General features: G+C 45.1%; 1 protein-coding gene across 2 annotated transcripts in view; it reads left to right on the top strand.

Annotated features, from left to right (window-relative positions):
• KDM5A (lysine demethylase 5A) overlaps nucleotides 1–16,109 on the top strand; it is a 77,056-nt gene that overhangs the window by 42,894 nt on the left and 18,053 nt on the right. For both annotated transcript variants that reach the window (XM_008164215.4, XM_008164214.4), the window contains 5 exons: nucleotides 1,934–2,051; nucleotides 11,841–12,196; nucleotides 12,737–12,875; nucleotides 13,866–14,045; nucleotides 14,419–14,574. In XM_008164215.4, the coding sequence (XP_008162437.1) occupies nucleotides 1,934–2,051; nucleotides 11,841–12,196; nucleotides 12,737–12,875; nucleotides 13,866–14,045; nucleotides 14,419–14,574 (949 nt within the window). The remainder of the gene's footprint in view (nucleotides 1–1,933; nucleotides 2,052–11,840; nucleotides 12,197–12,736; nucleotides 12,876–13,865; nucleotides 14,046–14,418; nucleotides 14,575–16,109) is intronic.

Here is a 16,109-nt window from a genome sequence, read left to right as displayed (position 1 = left end):
GTTGCTTTTTGGATTTCTGTTTTTGTAGTTCTAATCTTTTAGTAATTAGTGCTCTGCTTAGCCAAAGTCTTCAGATTTATTCAGCTTCCAGTTAACATCCATTAGATTTTAAAATTGCATGTTACCTTGTAGCACAATTTTATTTTATAAGAAAAAATAACTCTGCAATTAAGTTCTGCTCAAAGCGTACAGGTTTAGGAGCATTCCCAGAGCACATGGAATCACAGTGCCAAAATTTGTCTGTCTTAATGGTATCTGTTTGAACAGATGGAGAGGAATCAGGTTATTTAAAAACAAATGAACTACTAACCAGATGTGTGCCCATTGCTCTGTTCATTTTTTTGTAAGGTGTCTTTTTTTAAATAAAAGACATAAGTTCTTAAGGCAGGGACTGTCTTATGTGTTTGTGTAGCATCTGACATAGTGGCAGCCCAATCTTTTCTGGGACCATTGGGCAGTGAGAGGCTGGAACTAACATAAAGTAGAGTCCTTCAAGCATTTATCTACACAGATCCTGCTTTAGGCGCATGCACGCAAGCCCAAACTCTTTTAGTCGGCAGTGTCCATTGAGGCTGCATGTGCTCCCTGTCCACCCTCGCGCCCCCTAAAGAGAGGGTATAAAAGGCAGAGCAGTACCAACCGCCACTCTGTTCCTTCTTGCCACACATGGCAGCGAGTCAGCAGGGTGAACAAAATTCATGATTTGGCTGGCCCTCCGTATACTGTGATTCATAAGGGCAGAGTCACTCAGGCTATGTCCACAATTTTTACCAGAAGTAGTTTGACTTTATTTTAAACCAATTTAATGGCTTACAGTAGTTTTACCTAAGCTTCATAATTCTCCTGCAGAAACTAAGCTCCACACACTGGACAGTCTCAGGACTATGATCTTTTAACTTTCCAGAACAAAGCATTTTTTAAAATCTGCTAGACTTCTTGTACCTTTTGGTAATAAGTATAAGGGGCAGGCTGTATCCTCTGACTTTCTAAATGGGATGCAGACTGCATGAAAATTCACTAGTTGAGTAAACTACCTGTTCCCTCACAAGTTAGGGTATGCTCTTCAAAGTTGACATCTATGCCTTGTTTCAGAGGGGGTCTTTATTTCTAAAATTGTAGAGCAGCTACTTGGAGTTCAGTTAATACATTTATCAATCACTTCTCCACTGTGATAGCTTGTAGACCACATGTGCAGCTTGGCAGGGCAGTTCTACAGTCATTATTTAGATAGGATTCCAGTCACCTACCTTGTAAAGAAAAGCGGTTATTTACCTTACAATTACTGAAGTTCTTCAAGATGCTTTCGTCCACACGCATCTAGGACCCACCCTCCTTCACCACTGATAAGGAGCCCTTATGGGGATTTCTGTATTTGTGAAGGAATTGAGTGCTGTTTGTGGCAGCTTCCTCTTAACCTCTCACTGTGGGGGCACGAGGGTGCACAAGAGACACACGCAACCCCAAAGGACACACTTCTGGCTAAAAGTTGCTAGGCTTGCACACGCATACAGTGGGATCTGTGTGAACAAAACTATCTCAAAGAGCTCCAATTTCTGTAAGGTAAGTAACTTCTGTTTGCCACATCCACTACTCCTAACCTATTGCCAGTTGTGGCTCCTAGGTATGTTCCTGATGTAATGGTACATTGTGTTCACTTCAATAGAAACTGTTTGCCATTGAATTACAGTGCGCCTGTTGGGGAGATGATGGAGATTTTACTGGCTCCTTGTTAATAACACTTGGGAACTCTCTGGTGCCTGTGAATAGAATTGACTGGAGATTCAATGTATGGTCCCATGAACACTGAAGTGATGAGACTTTTAAACTTCTTGATAGTTGCGAAACTCTCTACTGGTGGGAGCTCACTCAAGTGAGTGTTGCCCACTGTTCCATCTAATCTTGTTTGTAACGTTGCATCTCTTTGCTCATACAGCAGGCTGAGCCCAGATAGCGGGAGGACTCGGACCAAGCTGACGGTGGAGGAGCTGAAAGCATTTGTCCAACAGCTATTCAGCCTTCCATGTGTCATTAGCCAGGCCCGACAAGTAAAGGTAGGTTTTGCATCCATTGTTTGGTGTATTGGGTTTTGTGACACCTGGTGAAGTTTCCCAGTATAGAGTGCAGGGTAATTTTGCCTCTCCTGTAGTTTTGTCCTTTCTGATTTTTCTTTGCTGTCCCTTTTCCCCCCCACTTCTGTCCCAGAAGTATACTATTCTCTAGGCTTCTTCTTTCTTAGCTGATAAGAAGGTTTTCTGACTTCCATCAATCTGCTTTGGTGCAATTGAGCAGAGTATGGGCATTGTTACTGTGCTTTGGCTGACTGGGTGACAAAGGTCATGAAAAATGACCTTAACTCAGATAGTAAAAACTTTTTCTTTCATTCTGCATTTTTTTCCATCTCCTGGTTTATCACTTGGAATGTGATATCACCCCATTTAATCCCAAGGGGATGGGAAGCTGTCTGGCACTTTTATATGTATGCATCACCTGGTATGGGGTACAAATAGAGTTACAGTACTTGCCTGTACTGTTTTCAGTTCCAGGCACCACATTACCAGGAAAACTCTGACTAAGTGGAAGAGGTTGAGAAAGAGAAAAATGTAAAGGGCTAGAGAGCATTGATTTGAGGAAATGTTGAAACTGCCAAGTGTGCCGAGCTTTGTTAAGAGAGAGAACAAAAATCTACAAATCTACAAATATTTGAAGGGTGTAAACCCCAAGAAAAGGAGGGGAACTATTTAGAATGGTTTGAGGGGACCTAGCTAAGAGTAAAGAGAAGATATTAAAGGGAAACTTAAATTGAACTTCAGGGAAAACTTACTCCGAGAAGGCTGTGGAATAGTCTCTCAACAGAAATTATGGAAATCTCATCATCTGGGATGATTTAAAACTAGATTTAGATTTAAAACAGTGAAGTGCATTAACAGTTCTTCAGTGGCAGGGTAATGGACTGAATGGAATTTTTCATCGTTTAATTTCTAATTTAAGACAAGTAGATATTTGCCATGACGCTCCTGGGCCTGAGGAGTAGACTCAAAAGTGCTGACTCAAACTTGGGATTCTTCTTCAAGTGCTTTCACATGTCCATTCCAGTATAGGGTGCACAGCTGCTGAAAATTTTTTCCCTCAGTGGCATCTGTTGGGTCAACTCTGATATGCTCTGGAGTTGCATGCTCAGAGCACCTGTATGAAGCCCCCTGCCGACCCACGCCCTCTCAATTCCTTCTTACTGCCCATGATGATAGCTGGAACTACTGTTCTTGCTTTACAAGTACTTTTCTCAGTGGACTTTTCTGTCTATTATTGTATATAGTTAAGTTTCTGTTAGTAATTAGTTAGCATTTCTCCATTTTATTCTCCACCCCAGGGCATGCCTCGGTCACTGGGCTTCAAGACTTGTGCCTCTTGTAACAAGGCTATGCCTTTGCGCAACCCCTCATTCCAGTCGCCTTTAGTGCCTGGGAGAAGCTCACGTGCGGGAGTGCTGTAAGATCTGTAAGAACTTTAAGCCCTCCACGAAAAAAGATTGAGACGTTAGGCTGAAGTCCATCTTAATGGAGGCAGCGCCAAGACCTGCTTTGGTGCTGAGACATTGAGACTCTGCACCAAGTACCTCGACATCAGTGAGCTCATGGCTTCAATCTTTGGGCTTGCCTCATGAGGTCCAACAGACTCTGCAGGACCTTCCCTTTGAGGGCACTTCACTCTGTCAGTTTGGAGTCTTTGCAACATGGCCTAAATGACTCCAGGGCTAACTTGAAGTTCCTAGGTCTTTATACCCAGACACCCATGAAGAAGCATTATAAACCTCATCCAGCCTCTCAAATCTTTCTGCCAGCTGTCTGACTGGACTCTCACAGGAAGAGGAGCAGGGACTTTAGATGAAGGCCTCCCCAATCTTTGTCTAGTCTATCCTCCTCCTCCCCCCGACACTCTGGGGGTTCCAAGCAGGCCTTTTGATGGGACGCTCGGGGATGACGTACCAGCACAGAACTTGGATCCAAGCTCCCCTTTATTTGCGGACCGTTTATCCCATTTCTATTGGGCTTGGGCCCGTATCAAGACAGACCTCTGGGTGCTAAGCAAGATAGAAATGGAATATACCCTTCAGTTCAGTTCTTCCCTGTCCCTATTCAGGCACTATTCTCATGAGCAACTTCTAGCCCAAGAGGTGCAGTGGCTCCTTAGGGTGGGAGTCGTGGAAGATGTTCCTCTGGAATTAAGGGGCTCCAAGGGTCTACAACCGCTATTTCCTAATCCCAAGAGCCAATGGTGATCTCAGATTAATTCTGGACCTTCAAAAGCTCAGCAGATACATGAATAAGCTAAAGTTGCGCATGGTCTCCTTGGCTTCCATCATCCCCTCCCTGGATCCAGGGGACTGGTATGCCACCCTTGATTTGAAGGACGCTTACTTCCCACATTTCAATTTTTTTTTTTTTTTTCCGGGACACAAAGTTCCTCAAGTTTGTCATGAATCATGTGCACTACCAATTCGCAGTTTTCCCATTTGGCCTGTTGGTGGCCTTGCAAGTGTTTACCAAGTGCGTTGGACCAAGGTCCAGGTGGAGTCCAATATAAAGTTAATCCATTCAACATTTCAGGACTTAGGTCTGCTGATAAATATGCAGAAATATACCCTCTTCCCTGGCTCAGAGGATAGAGTTTATCAGGGCTATACTCGATTCTGTTCAAGACAGAGGCTTCCTCCAAGAAGGGCAGTTCCAGGTAATAGTAATGCTTATAGAGCGCCTCAGAGTTCACCCCATCATAACAGCAAGCAATTGCTTGACGCGTGTGGGCTACATGTCCTCATGCACCTATGTGGTGCAGCATGAAAGACTTTGACTCGGACCTCTCCAAGCGTGGCTGGTGTTCGTATACTCACCAAGCAGACACTATTTGGACACAGTCATCGCAGCTCCCCTGTCAGTGATAGTCTCCCTCAGCTGGTGGCTAGACCTACTGACTGTACACTTGGGAGTCCCGTTCTCAAGATCCCAACCATCTATATCTGTTGTTACAGATGCTTCAGTGATGGGCTGGGGTGCTCACTTGGGTTCCCTCAGAACTCCGGGCTTCTGGTCTCTGGAAGAGCGCTCTCTACACATCGTCAGGGAGCTCAGGCAGTTCTCTTGGCTTGCCAGATGTTCCAGCAAGAAAGTGTCAGTTCTCACAGACAACACGATGGTGGTGTTTTAAGTGCCTGTAAGTGACCCCCACAGCAGCTGCCTCAAGTGCCTGGGGGAATCACATGTGAAGGACCAGGACAGCCACCTTAACGCCAGTCCAGCGAATAGAGTTCATTGGGGCAGTTCTCGACTCCGCCAGAGCCTTTCTTCCAGAAGCATGTTTTCAGGCTGTGTTGGACGTGATTTCCCATGTCAAGAATCATCAGCTCACCACGGCTCACACCTGCCTGCTGTTGTTGGGCCACATGGCCGCGTGTACTTACGTGGTCAGTAATGCTTGGCTCCATCTCCGGTCCCTACAATCATGGCTGGCATCGGTCTATAGCCCCAACAGGCATGACCTAGACCAGGTAGTGAGAATGCCGGATCACATTAGGTTGTCCCTGGATTGCTGGTTGAACCCCAGGTCGGTGTTGGAAGGAGTTCTCTGTGTCCCCGTTGTTGACCCTGGTCTCCAATGCTTTGGATCAGGGCTGGGGAGCCCACCTGAGTGAGATAAGCACTCAGGGCCGCTGGTTGTGGGATGATCTGGCCCTCCATATCAACATCAGGGAGCTCAGAGCAGTTTGCCTGGCCTGCCTGGCTTTCTTTTCCCGCCTGAAGGTCAAGGTGGCGCAGATCCTGATGGACAATACCACCACAGCGTAATACATCAACAGGCTGGGTGAAGTGAGGTCATCGGTCCTTTGACAAGAAGCGCTCTGCCTTTGGGATATTGTGTGTGACATGCCATTCATCTGGTAGTCGCGCGCCTGCCTGGAACCAGGAACGTTTTAGCAGATCACCTCAGCAGGACCTTCTCGTCTCAGCACAAGTGATTGCTCCATCCGGAGGTGGTCAGCAATAATCTTCCAGAGGTGGGGAACTCCCGAGGTGGAGCTGTTTGCATCCAGGCAGAACAGGAAATGCCACGTGTTCTGTTCAGTCTGAGGGATGGACAGGGGCATCCTATCAGATGCTTTTCTCAATCTGTGGTCGGGGGCACTGATGTATGCCTTTGCGCCAGTGCCGTTGATTCACAAGATCCTTGTGAAGATCAAGTAGGACAGGGCAAAGATTATCCTAATAGCATCCGCGTGGCCTTGCCAGCACGAGTTCGGCACATTGTCAAACTTTTCGGTAGCCGCCCCACTGCAGCAACCCCTCTGGCCGGATTTACTGTCCTAGAACTACAGCAGCCTTTTGCACCTGAACCTGGCGGTGCTGTACTTGATGGCTTGGCTGCTGCATGTCTAAGTGCGGATGAACGAGCCTGCTCGGCCCATGTTCAGCAGGTCTTGCTGGGTAGCAGGAAAGCCTCCACCAGAGCGACTTACCTGGCCAAATGGAAAAGGTTTACATGCTGGGCTTCGGAGCGGCATGTACAAGCCAAGCAGGCCCCACTGCAGGAGATCCCAGATTATCTGCTGCACCTCAAACTCCCAAGGCTTGTTCCTGTTGTCAATCAAGGTCCACCTGGCCACTATCTCTGCTTTCCCATCCTTTGTTCCAAGGGAGGCTGATTTTTCACTCACGACATGACGGCCTGGTTTTTGAAAGGACTGGAGCATCTCTACCACATGTCTGGGATCCCATTCCTCCCTGGGACATGAATCTTGTGCTGTCGAGACTCATGGGGGGGACCCCCCTTTGAGCCTTTGGCTTTCTGCTCTCTCCTGCTTCTCTCGTGGAAGGTTGCATTCCTGGTTGTCGGCCCGCAGGGTGTCTGAAATCAGGGTGCTCGCTTCAGAACCACCCTATACGGTCCTCTACAAGGATAAGGTCCAGTTACAACCACACCCAGCATTGCGGCCCAAGGTAGTTTCATACTGGCCAGGACATATACTTACCCTTCTTCTTTCCGAAACCTCATACGTCAGATGAACGCAGGCTACACACCTGGGACGTCAGGAGGGTGCTGGCTTTCTACATAGATAGAATGAAGCCGTTCCATAAGTCTATGCAGCTGTTAGTTGCGGTGGCAGGCAGAACGTAAGGTCGCCCAGTGTCTGCTCAGAGGATTTCGTCCTGGATTAAGGCCTGCATTCACCAGTGTGATGAGCTGCGAAAGGTGCCTCTGCCGGCAATCGTGATGGCACACGAATAGGGCACAAGCGTCGTCAGCGTCTTTCCTGGCACAGGCACCAATCCAAGAGATCTGTAGAACTGCTACCTGGCCGTCTATCCACACGTTTGACTCTCATTAGGCACTTACCTAGCAAGCTCGGGATGACGCTGGCTGTGGCAGAGCAGTGCTGCAAGACTGTGAACTCCGAGCCCACCTTCATGGACACTGCTTGTGGCCATCTAGAATGGAATCAACATAAGCAAGCACATGAAGAAAAAACGATTACCTACCTTTTTGTAATGGTGGTTCTTTGAGATGTGTTGCTCATGTCCATTCCATTATCCGCCTTCCTGCCCCTCTGTCGGAATTGTGAGCAAGAAGGGACAGCGGCGCCTGATATACCAACGCATGAGTATGGCACTCATGAGCGCCACAGCTGGCCCTACAGATACTGCTAAGGTAAAAAAATTTGACCGTGCACAAGGGCATGTGCACACCTAGAATGGAATGGGCATGAGCAACACCTCTCGAAGAACAAGAGTTACAAAAAGATAGTAACCATTTTTCCACACTTTACCAGGTAATCTGCATTGTTTTAAATGTAGTTTTGCCTGACAGACACACTAGAAACTGTACCTCAAATGAACAGTCTGCTAATATGTGTCCTGCTTATTTGCAAGTGCATCTGAAAATACTAAGGCCTTGTCTACATACACAACTTGTACCACTTTAAAAAGGGTAATTTTTAAATGTTTGAAATATTGAAAAGGGTAAGCGGGATGATCTGGATAATTATAGGCATGTCAGTCTGACACTGATCCAGGGCAAGATAATGAAGCAGCTAATATGGGACTCTACATTACTCTCCTTTAATTCTTTTATTAATAATTAGTGCCAATCAACATGGGTTTATAGAAAATAGATACTTTCAGACTAACTTGATACTTTTTTTGATAAGATTACAAGTTTGATAAAAATAAGTGTTGCTGTAATAGGTTTATATTTCTGTAAGACATTGGACTTGGTATCACATGATGTTTTGATTAAAAAAAAAAAAAAGGCAGCAACCCCAGAACTATATGAAATTAACACACATGAAATAGATTAAAAGATAGCTAACTGATAAATCTCAAAAAGTAATTGTAAAGGGGAATCATTGACTGGGTGTTTTTAGTGAGGTCCCTTAGGAATCTGTTCTTGGCCCTAGGCTAATTAACATTTTTATTAATTATCTGGAAGAAAACATAAAATCATTACGGATAAAGTTTACAGATGACCCAAAATTGGGGGAGTGGTAAATAATGACGATTACAGGTCACTGATAGAGCAATCTGGATGGCTTGGTAGATAGGACAGAAGCTCACTGTGTTTTTTAATATGGTTAAACGTAAATGTGTACATTTAGCAGCAAAGAATGTAGGCCATATGTACAGGAGTAGGGACTCTATCCTGGGAAGCAGTGACTCTGATTTTGTCCGGGAGCTCCCAGTATGAGGTGGGCAAAAGGGCTAATGTGATCCTGGGATGCAAAAATTGGGGAATCTTGAGTAGGAGTAGAGGGACTATTTTATCTCTCTATCTGGCACTGGTGCAACCGCTGCTGGAATAGTGTGTCCAGTTCTGGTATTGACAATTGAAGAAAAATTGAAAAAAGGGAGCAGGTTCAAAGGATAGACACAAAAATGACTAAAGGATTAGAAAACTTGCCTTACAGTGATTAGACTCAAGGAGCTCAATCTGTTATAGCTTAACAAAGAGAACGTTAAGAATTCCTGTGGAATGGAAGTCTGGCATTAGTTGAGTGCTCTGAGCATTCTTTATCTGAATGTATCAAGAAACGCAGTCCAGATTTCTTTGAATTCATATAATCATTTTCTACGTTGATAAGCTATTTCTTTTGCTGCTAATTCAGACAGGTTCAAATACCACTCCTCTATTCTGGGCAGAAGTCTACTCCTCTGTTTTTGTAAAATCATTCGCTTGGTAATAATTGTGGCCCTCGAGTCAATGTCTGTGTGGTGGAGTTAAACCCGGCATAGTAGGTACAATTACCTAGGATATAATTTTCAGCTGAGGCTAGGTTGCTGAAGCAGAGCCCTATTTTCACTCTTGTGTCCCCCTCTTTCTGCAGCTGCCTGATTGTTGGACAGTGTCACAACACATGCGTGAGAGTTCCTTTTTCTTTATTAAAGCACCAACAAATATCCGAGGACAAGGCCCCCATCTTGCACAACCTCAGTGGCACCCAGTAGATTTGGAATAGAATCAGTCATAGCCTGAAATCCACAGAAGCATTTTTAATAAGCCGTAACATGCTCGGCCATTGGGGTTCTTTTAATGGCTTGATAACTTCCCTTCCAATGCTTTCACAAAACTCCAAACCAATGCAGTTCCTGTTGGTTAGTAAAGCATGCATTGTGGATGTTGGCCTGGGAGTTTATGAAACTGTTCCCGGTAGCTCTGGGGCCTATGGCAGTCTTAGGACATCCAGACCAAATTGATACATTAGTAAGGGTTTTAGCTGTAAGTACTGCCACTCCGCTGAAGTTGGCAAATGATATAGTTGTTTTAGTGTTAGAAAAGAGAGACTGCCCTCATCCGTGAGGAATTGGGAAATCCATGTAATTCCCTTGCTCAGCTAGTTCTTCCAAATTATATTTTTTCCCCCCAAATTTGCAAGACTGGGTTACCCCAGATATATGCTGTTGTATGAGGGTGAGGATGAAACTGGTACTTCTTAGTTAGGATAGCCCAGACTCTTCTCATGGTTGCAACTGTAGGCACCTTGTTTTTCTCCATCAGATAAAAAGAGGAACCCAGCAGACCTGCAAGGGGATTTGGATGCATCAGTACCCACCCATGTTGGTATAAGAGTGTCTGCATTTTGGAATCCGTTTACACCAGTAACACGATAAAAGCATAGTAATACTTTGGGGTGTCTGGGAACCCAATCCCCCCATCCCCTTAGCTATAGGGAGTTGGAATTTAAGTGTTAGTAGTGGGCCTTGACCAGGATCCCGCAGAAAGGCTCTAATAATGTTCTTGTTAACGTCTCTAAAATAAGATGGAGGGGTATATACAAGTGGGCCACTTAGAATACAGGGGAGCCTTGGCAGAATATTATTTTTTTATTGTATTTACCCTTCTTCAGAGGCTCAGGGAAAGAGGATGCCACCAATTTGTATCATTAGTTACTTGAGAGAGTACAGGATTTAAATTTACCTTTACTAGTTCTTAATATTTCTTGGTACTTTTATATCTAGGTATTTGATTGCATCTGTGACAGTTCCATTGAAAAAAAGCCTTGCCAGATGACAACCAGGAGATTGCCTTAAATTTTTAACAGTGAGGGTAATTAACCATTGGAACAATTAACCAAGTGTGGTGGATTCTCCCATTACTGGCAAATTTTAAAGCATTGGATGTTTTTCTAAAAGATGAATGCTCTAGGAAATGTTTTTGGGAAATACCATGGCCTGTGTTATACAGGAGGTCAGACTAGATGATCACAGTGGTCCTTCTGGCTTTGGACTTCATGAATCTATAAACCTCCTTAGAATAGATGCAGTTATACCAGTATAAATGTGCTTGACTGGTAGAGCTTCCTCATGTAAGAGTAGAGGAGTATGCTATACCAAAATAAGCACATTTATACTGGCATAACTATGTCCACCTTCAGGGTTGTACCAATATAGCTATCTCAGTTAGAGGGTTAATTTTTCATCAAAATAGTTGTAACAGTACAAAAACTGTTATAGGCCAGGCCTAAGTGTCCAATTCAATAAAGCTCATGATATAAAGTCATTAACTTGCAAATTTGGGGTGTCACATAGCAGAAGCTTGTTGGCTCTCTGAAGATTAGAGGGCTCTGAAACAATGAGATTATTTGCAACTGCAGGTGTTCCCCTTAAGTAGGTGGTGGACATTGGCATTAATGTTACTCATTGTTAGGTATTGGATGGAAGGGACAGTGATCACCCATCCACGCAATCCCACCATCAATGGATTTGCAAAATAAGCAAAACTATTCCCCTCCCCGCCCCGTATTTTCCACTAGATTCATAGTTTAAAGCTGGAAGAGACCATTAGATCATCAAGTCAGACCTCCTGTGTATCACCAGCCCTTACATTTCACCCAGTCACTCCTGTGCTGAAGCCAATAACTTGTGCTAGTGTTTGGCTAAAGTATATCTTCCTTAAAGGCATCCAGTCTTAATATGAAGAGCCCAAGAGATAGAGAATCCACCTTTTCCCTTGCTATTTTGTTACAATGGTAAATCACTCTTTGTTAAAAATATGTGCCTGATTTCTAACTTTCTAATTTGACTCTGTCTGGCTTCAGCTTCCAGCTATTGGTTCTTTTTCCACCATCCTGAGTTGGTTAGCAAACACTGGTACGTGTTTAGTTCAGATCATCTGTTACCTGCAGCTATGAGTGTTGATGGTTTAATAGTCCAGATGGCATATAGTGGAATAGCTCTGAACCTTTATGTGGCTGGTCATTTTAAGTTGAAATAGCTGGTTGACTAGCTCTTGCTTTGATTCTACTGTGCATATTTGTAGCTGAATGGCTGCCTATGCTTGCTGTACATCTGTTTCAGAATCTTTTGGATGATGTGGAGGAGTTTCACGAGCGTGCTCAAGAAGCTATGATGGATGAGATCCCAGACTCTTCCAAGCTGCAAATGTTGATAGACATGGGCTCTGGCCTCTATGTGGAACTTCCGGAACTGCCCCGGCTGAAGCAAGAGCTGCAGCAGGCACGTTGGCTGGATGAGGTGAGGTTGACTCTCTCGGACCCTCAGAGGGTCACTCTGGATGTGATGAAGAAGCTGATTGACTCAGGTGTGGGGCTGGCACCACATCATGCTGTAGAAAAGGCCATGGCTGAGCTGCAGGAGCTGCTTACAGTATCCGAGAGATGGGAAGAGAAGGCCAAGGTCTGCCTGCAGGCAAGGTGAGCATGCTGTGCTATGTCATAGAAGTCCTCTTTAGTTCGAAGGAGAATGTCCCCTTAAGTAAATATCCTGTCTGTCTTAGGAACGTAGTGATGAGCGGGGCTGTGAAAATCTAGCCAGTTTCTTCACTGTTCGATGCTGTCTGTCTCACTGTTTTTAAACTGCGAGTAGTGAACTGTTGTCGTAGAGATTATGCCCTGTTGGGGTTGGCAGTGGCCCGGGGAGGAGACCTAAGCATTCCCAGAATGACTTTCCTTTTGTTTCTTTACTCTCATGAGATTGTCACCACCACCAGCTTCCTGTCAAGGTCATAAGATTGAATTTGAGGTCAGTTGCTGATGCAGTGTCCTCTGACCTTGGTGGTGAATAGGCCATCAACTTCCTCATCTCTGCTGGCATCTAGTAGTGAACAGCCCCCTCCAAGACCAGCGCTGTGGTATCTTGCACTGCAGTGCAGTGATACAACTGCCCTGCCACCTGACTTCACTTCACTGGCACTTTGTTGAGATAAGACTGGAATCAGGTTTTTCTCACGCTAGACCACGACAAAGTATGATGGCCCTGGAAAGCGTTGTGAATGAAGCAAAGAACATCCCAGCTTACCTGCCCAATGTATTGGCACTGAGAGAAGCCCTGCAACGAGCTAGAGACTGGACAGCCAAAGTGGAGGCCATTCAGGTAGGGCTAATAGCAGGCAGTGAAATCTGTTGGCATGTGTTCCTTCCTCTTAACAGCTCTGCCCTTGAAGGAGGTCAGAGGGGAAGGGAAGCTTATTTGAACTTTTAAACTTGCTTACCTTGTTCTTTCCCTGTTTTAACTCTTAGCTCTTCCTTCTGGGCTGCCATCTGTTTCCTCATGGGAAACCTATTCCTTTCTTTTTCCCTTTCCTATGGGCATCCCACCATGAACCACAAAAGCCATCAATTTTCTCCATTGCCCCAAATGCAACTCTGTAAAGGCCCTTATTTGGTCTTAATACTGTTTGGTCTACAAATTGCCACTGGAGATGCGTAGCTGTGATGCAAGACTCAGTACATCCAGGTGTCCAAGTCATTGAGCTGACTGTGCAAAGGATTTTTTTAAATTTTTGATTATTCCACATGTATTTAGTGCTTTCATTAGGTGCCAGATTTGACAGCCCTGGAGACAGAAGTCTTCTATCTACAGAATAGGTACAACATGAGCAACAGTAGTCCAAGTGTCCCCTTGGCACTACCCTACTGATGTACCTCAGCCTTGGCTAAGAGGGTCACCTTTAGGGAAAAGAGGGGAGTTGTCTCCATGGTCCATGCAGTTCTTGACATTTGGGCTGAGTCTGCCATTGGTGGTGGTGCTGTGTTTTTGATGCAGTCACGTTTACTGGGAGGTAGACTGAGAACTATCAACTCATTTCACATGGGCTCCTGAGCAACCATCAGCTAGTAACTTTGGGTTACTCTGAACCTGGTTGGATTTGAACAAGCAACCGAGGTGAAATGCTATCTGATTACTAGTTCCCTGAGTCAGCCAGTTCCATCAGAGATTGTCCATTAAATGGTAAGTTTATATTACACAGTAATAGCTATCAAAATATCAGTCAGATGGAGGGTGGGTTTCAGGGCAAAGTTTGGTCAATGATTAAGTTCAGTGCTGGAGTTCCGTGGTTCAGAGTATTGTGTTCTACCCCAGAACTGTAGCAACTACGCCTATCTGGAGCAGCTGGAGAGCTTGTCTGCAAAAGGCCGTCCGATACCAGTACGTCTTGATGCCCTGCCACAGGTGGAGTCACAGGTTGCAGCAGCCCGTGCCTGGAGGGAGCGCACGGCAAGGACTTTCTTGAAGAAGAACTCAAGCTACACACTGTTACAGGTGAGCAGCAGTCAGTTATGTATCAGAGCCAGGAAATTGGCCTTGGTGTCCCTCTGCAACCTTGGAAGTGGGCATATGAGTTATAGGTTATCCCTCCATATGATGGTAGGGTCAAACATAAATTTCAATTCCGTGTCAAGGAGGGACATGGTCATGTACAGTCTCCTTTGGGTGAGTTTGTGTACTGAGGGTTTCTGCTATTACTGCTAAGGAGGTGGAGTAGAACTTGTGATTTGTGGGGAAAAAGGAAAAAATTTCTACTATGATGTATAATCATTCCATAATATATTGTTCTCATCTGTGCTTCAGTGCCTTGTATCGGTTCATCTGACTAGTGTCCTTGGGTTTTACATTGTTGCCTTTGTGTTTAAAGGTTCTGAGCCCCCGGAATGATATTGGGATTTATGGAAGCAGCAAGAATAGACGGAAGAGGGTGAAGGAGTTAATGGAGAAGGACAAAGACCTTGATCTGGAATCCCTGAGTGAACTGGAGGATGGTCTGGAGGAAGCCAGGGACACTGCATCTGTGGTGAGGAGCTATGTAGAAGGGCTGATGTCTTCTGCGGCTTGGGGGCTTTTGAGAGATCCTGTCTGTTTTAACCACTAATAGCTCACTTGCATTTACAGTCCAGCCTGCTAAGTATCCTTGTCCTTGTGGAAATCGTGAGGACCATTAAATGAATCCCACTAAAATGAATATCTCAGTAATAGGCCTGATAAAAGCAGTTCAGGTGTTTTTAGGGATGTTTTAAAAACATTTGGATGGTGGGAGGAAAGGGAAGTACAATTCAGAAAGAAAATGCATTGGGGTAGAATGGGAGTTTGCTGAGGAAAGCTTTAATTGAACAAGGGTTAATAAATGTGCACTCTTCCATTCACCATTTCTGTACATAAACTGAAACCCTTTCGAAATACCTGAAAAGAATGAGCTGCCACCACCCACAAAAAGCAATGTGAAAAAGATGTGATTAGATTTCACCCTGCCATGCGCCAAACTGAACTAAGTTCTACCCAAACAATGTAGCCTTCAGAAATTTACAGTTAAAGAAACAGACCTGTTTAAAGCAAAGTGTTGGTGCAAGCAGATGAAGTATTTGAGAACCCCCCCCCCCTTTTTGGTAGGGGTGTGCAAAATTTTCCCTACTAAGGGCTGTGTAGCCACTTACCAGTAGATGAGGTCATCACATTATTGATATTCGGAGACGGTTACGGTTTCTCCCAGAGCTTTAATGCAGATAGCAGCTGTTATGTTCTAAAAACCCTCTTACATATGTATGAAGCTATTCCATCCCCCTCCCACACAAACTGCAAAAATAGGGTTGAATCACTTGTTGCCTGGTACTAGTCTTTTCTTGGAGGGGGGAAAGTTGGTGGGGTGTTTTTGTTTGTTTGTTTTAATCGCGAAAAATGTTACATAAGACTACTCCATAGTGACTGGATGATACCAGAAATTAAAGTAAGGGCCCAATAGACATCATCTAGATTTCCTTCCTAAAGGAGTGAGGAAAATTGGCACAGACTGAGAGCCTGCAGTTATGCCACTTTGTGTGTGATCATTAAGGCTAAGATTTAATCATGGGTAATTTTAGTGAAAGTCATTGACTGGTCACGGCCATGTCACCTGTCCATGACTTGTACTATATTCCCTTGACTACATCTTGAATGTTCTGTGGGGCTCCGGGGGTGCAGCTACTGCTCTGGGGGGGGGGGGGGGGGGACTCTGGGGTGCCCACTGGTGCTATGGGGGGTGGGGCAGCCCAGGACTGCCACTGCTGGTGGGGGGGCCAGTGCAGCTTGCCCCGGGCCGCCCGAGCTGCTCTGGCAGCCCTCGGATCAGTCGCACCTGCTAGCTGCAGAAGTCACGGTGGTCACGGAATCAGTGTCCTCCATGACAGACGGCAGCCTTAGTGATGATCCATCAAATCTCAAGTTCAGCATGGTTAGACCATGTCTTTACTTTGATGAGAGACACTAAGGAATACCCAGGTGCTACAGGGAAGGATGGTGGTGATTCAATAGGTGATGCTCTGCTTTCTGAATTGGTATTAAACCTATGCCTAATTA

The sequence above is a fragment of the Chrysemys picta genome, chromosome 1, assembly GCF_011386835.1.
Source record: "Chrysemys picta bellii isolate R12L10 chromosome 1, ASM1138683v2, whole genome shotgun sequence".
Taxonomy (NCBI): Eukaryota; Metazoa; Chordata; order Testudines; family Emydidae; genus Chrysemys; species Chrysemys picta.
Note: the sequence above shows the minus strand (reverse complement) of the source record. Positions and strands in the feature narration are given on the sequence as shown.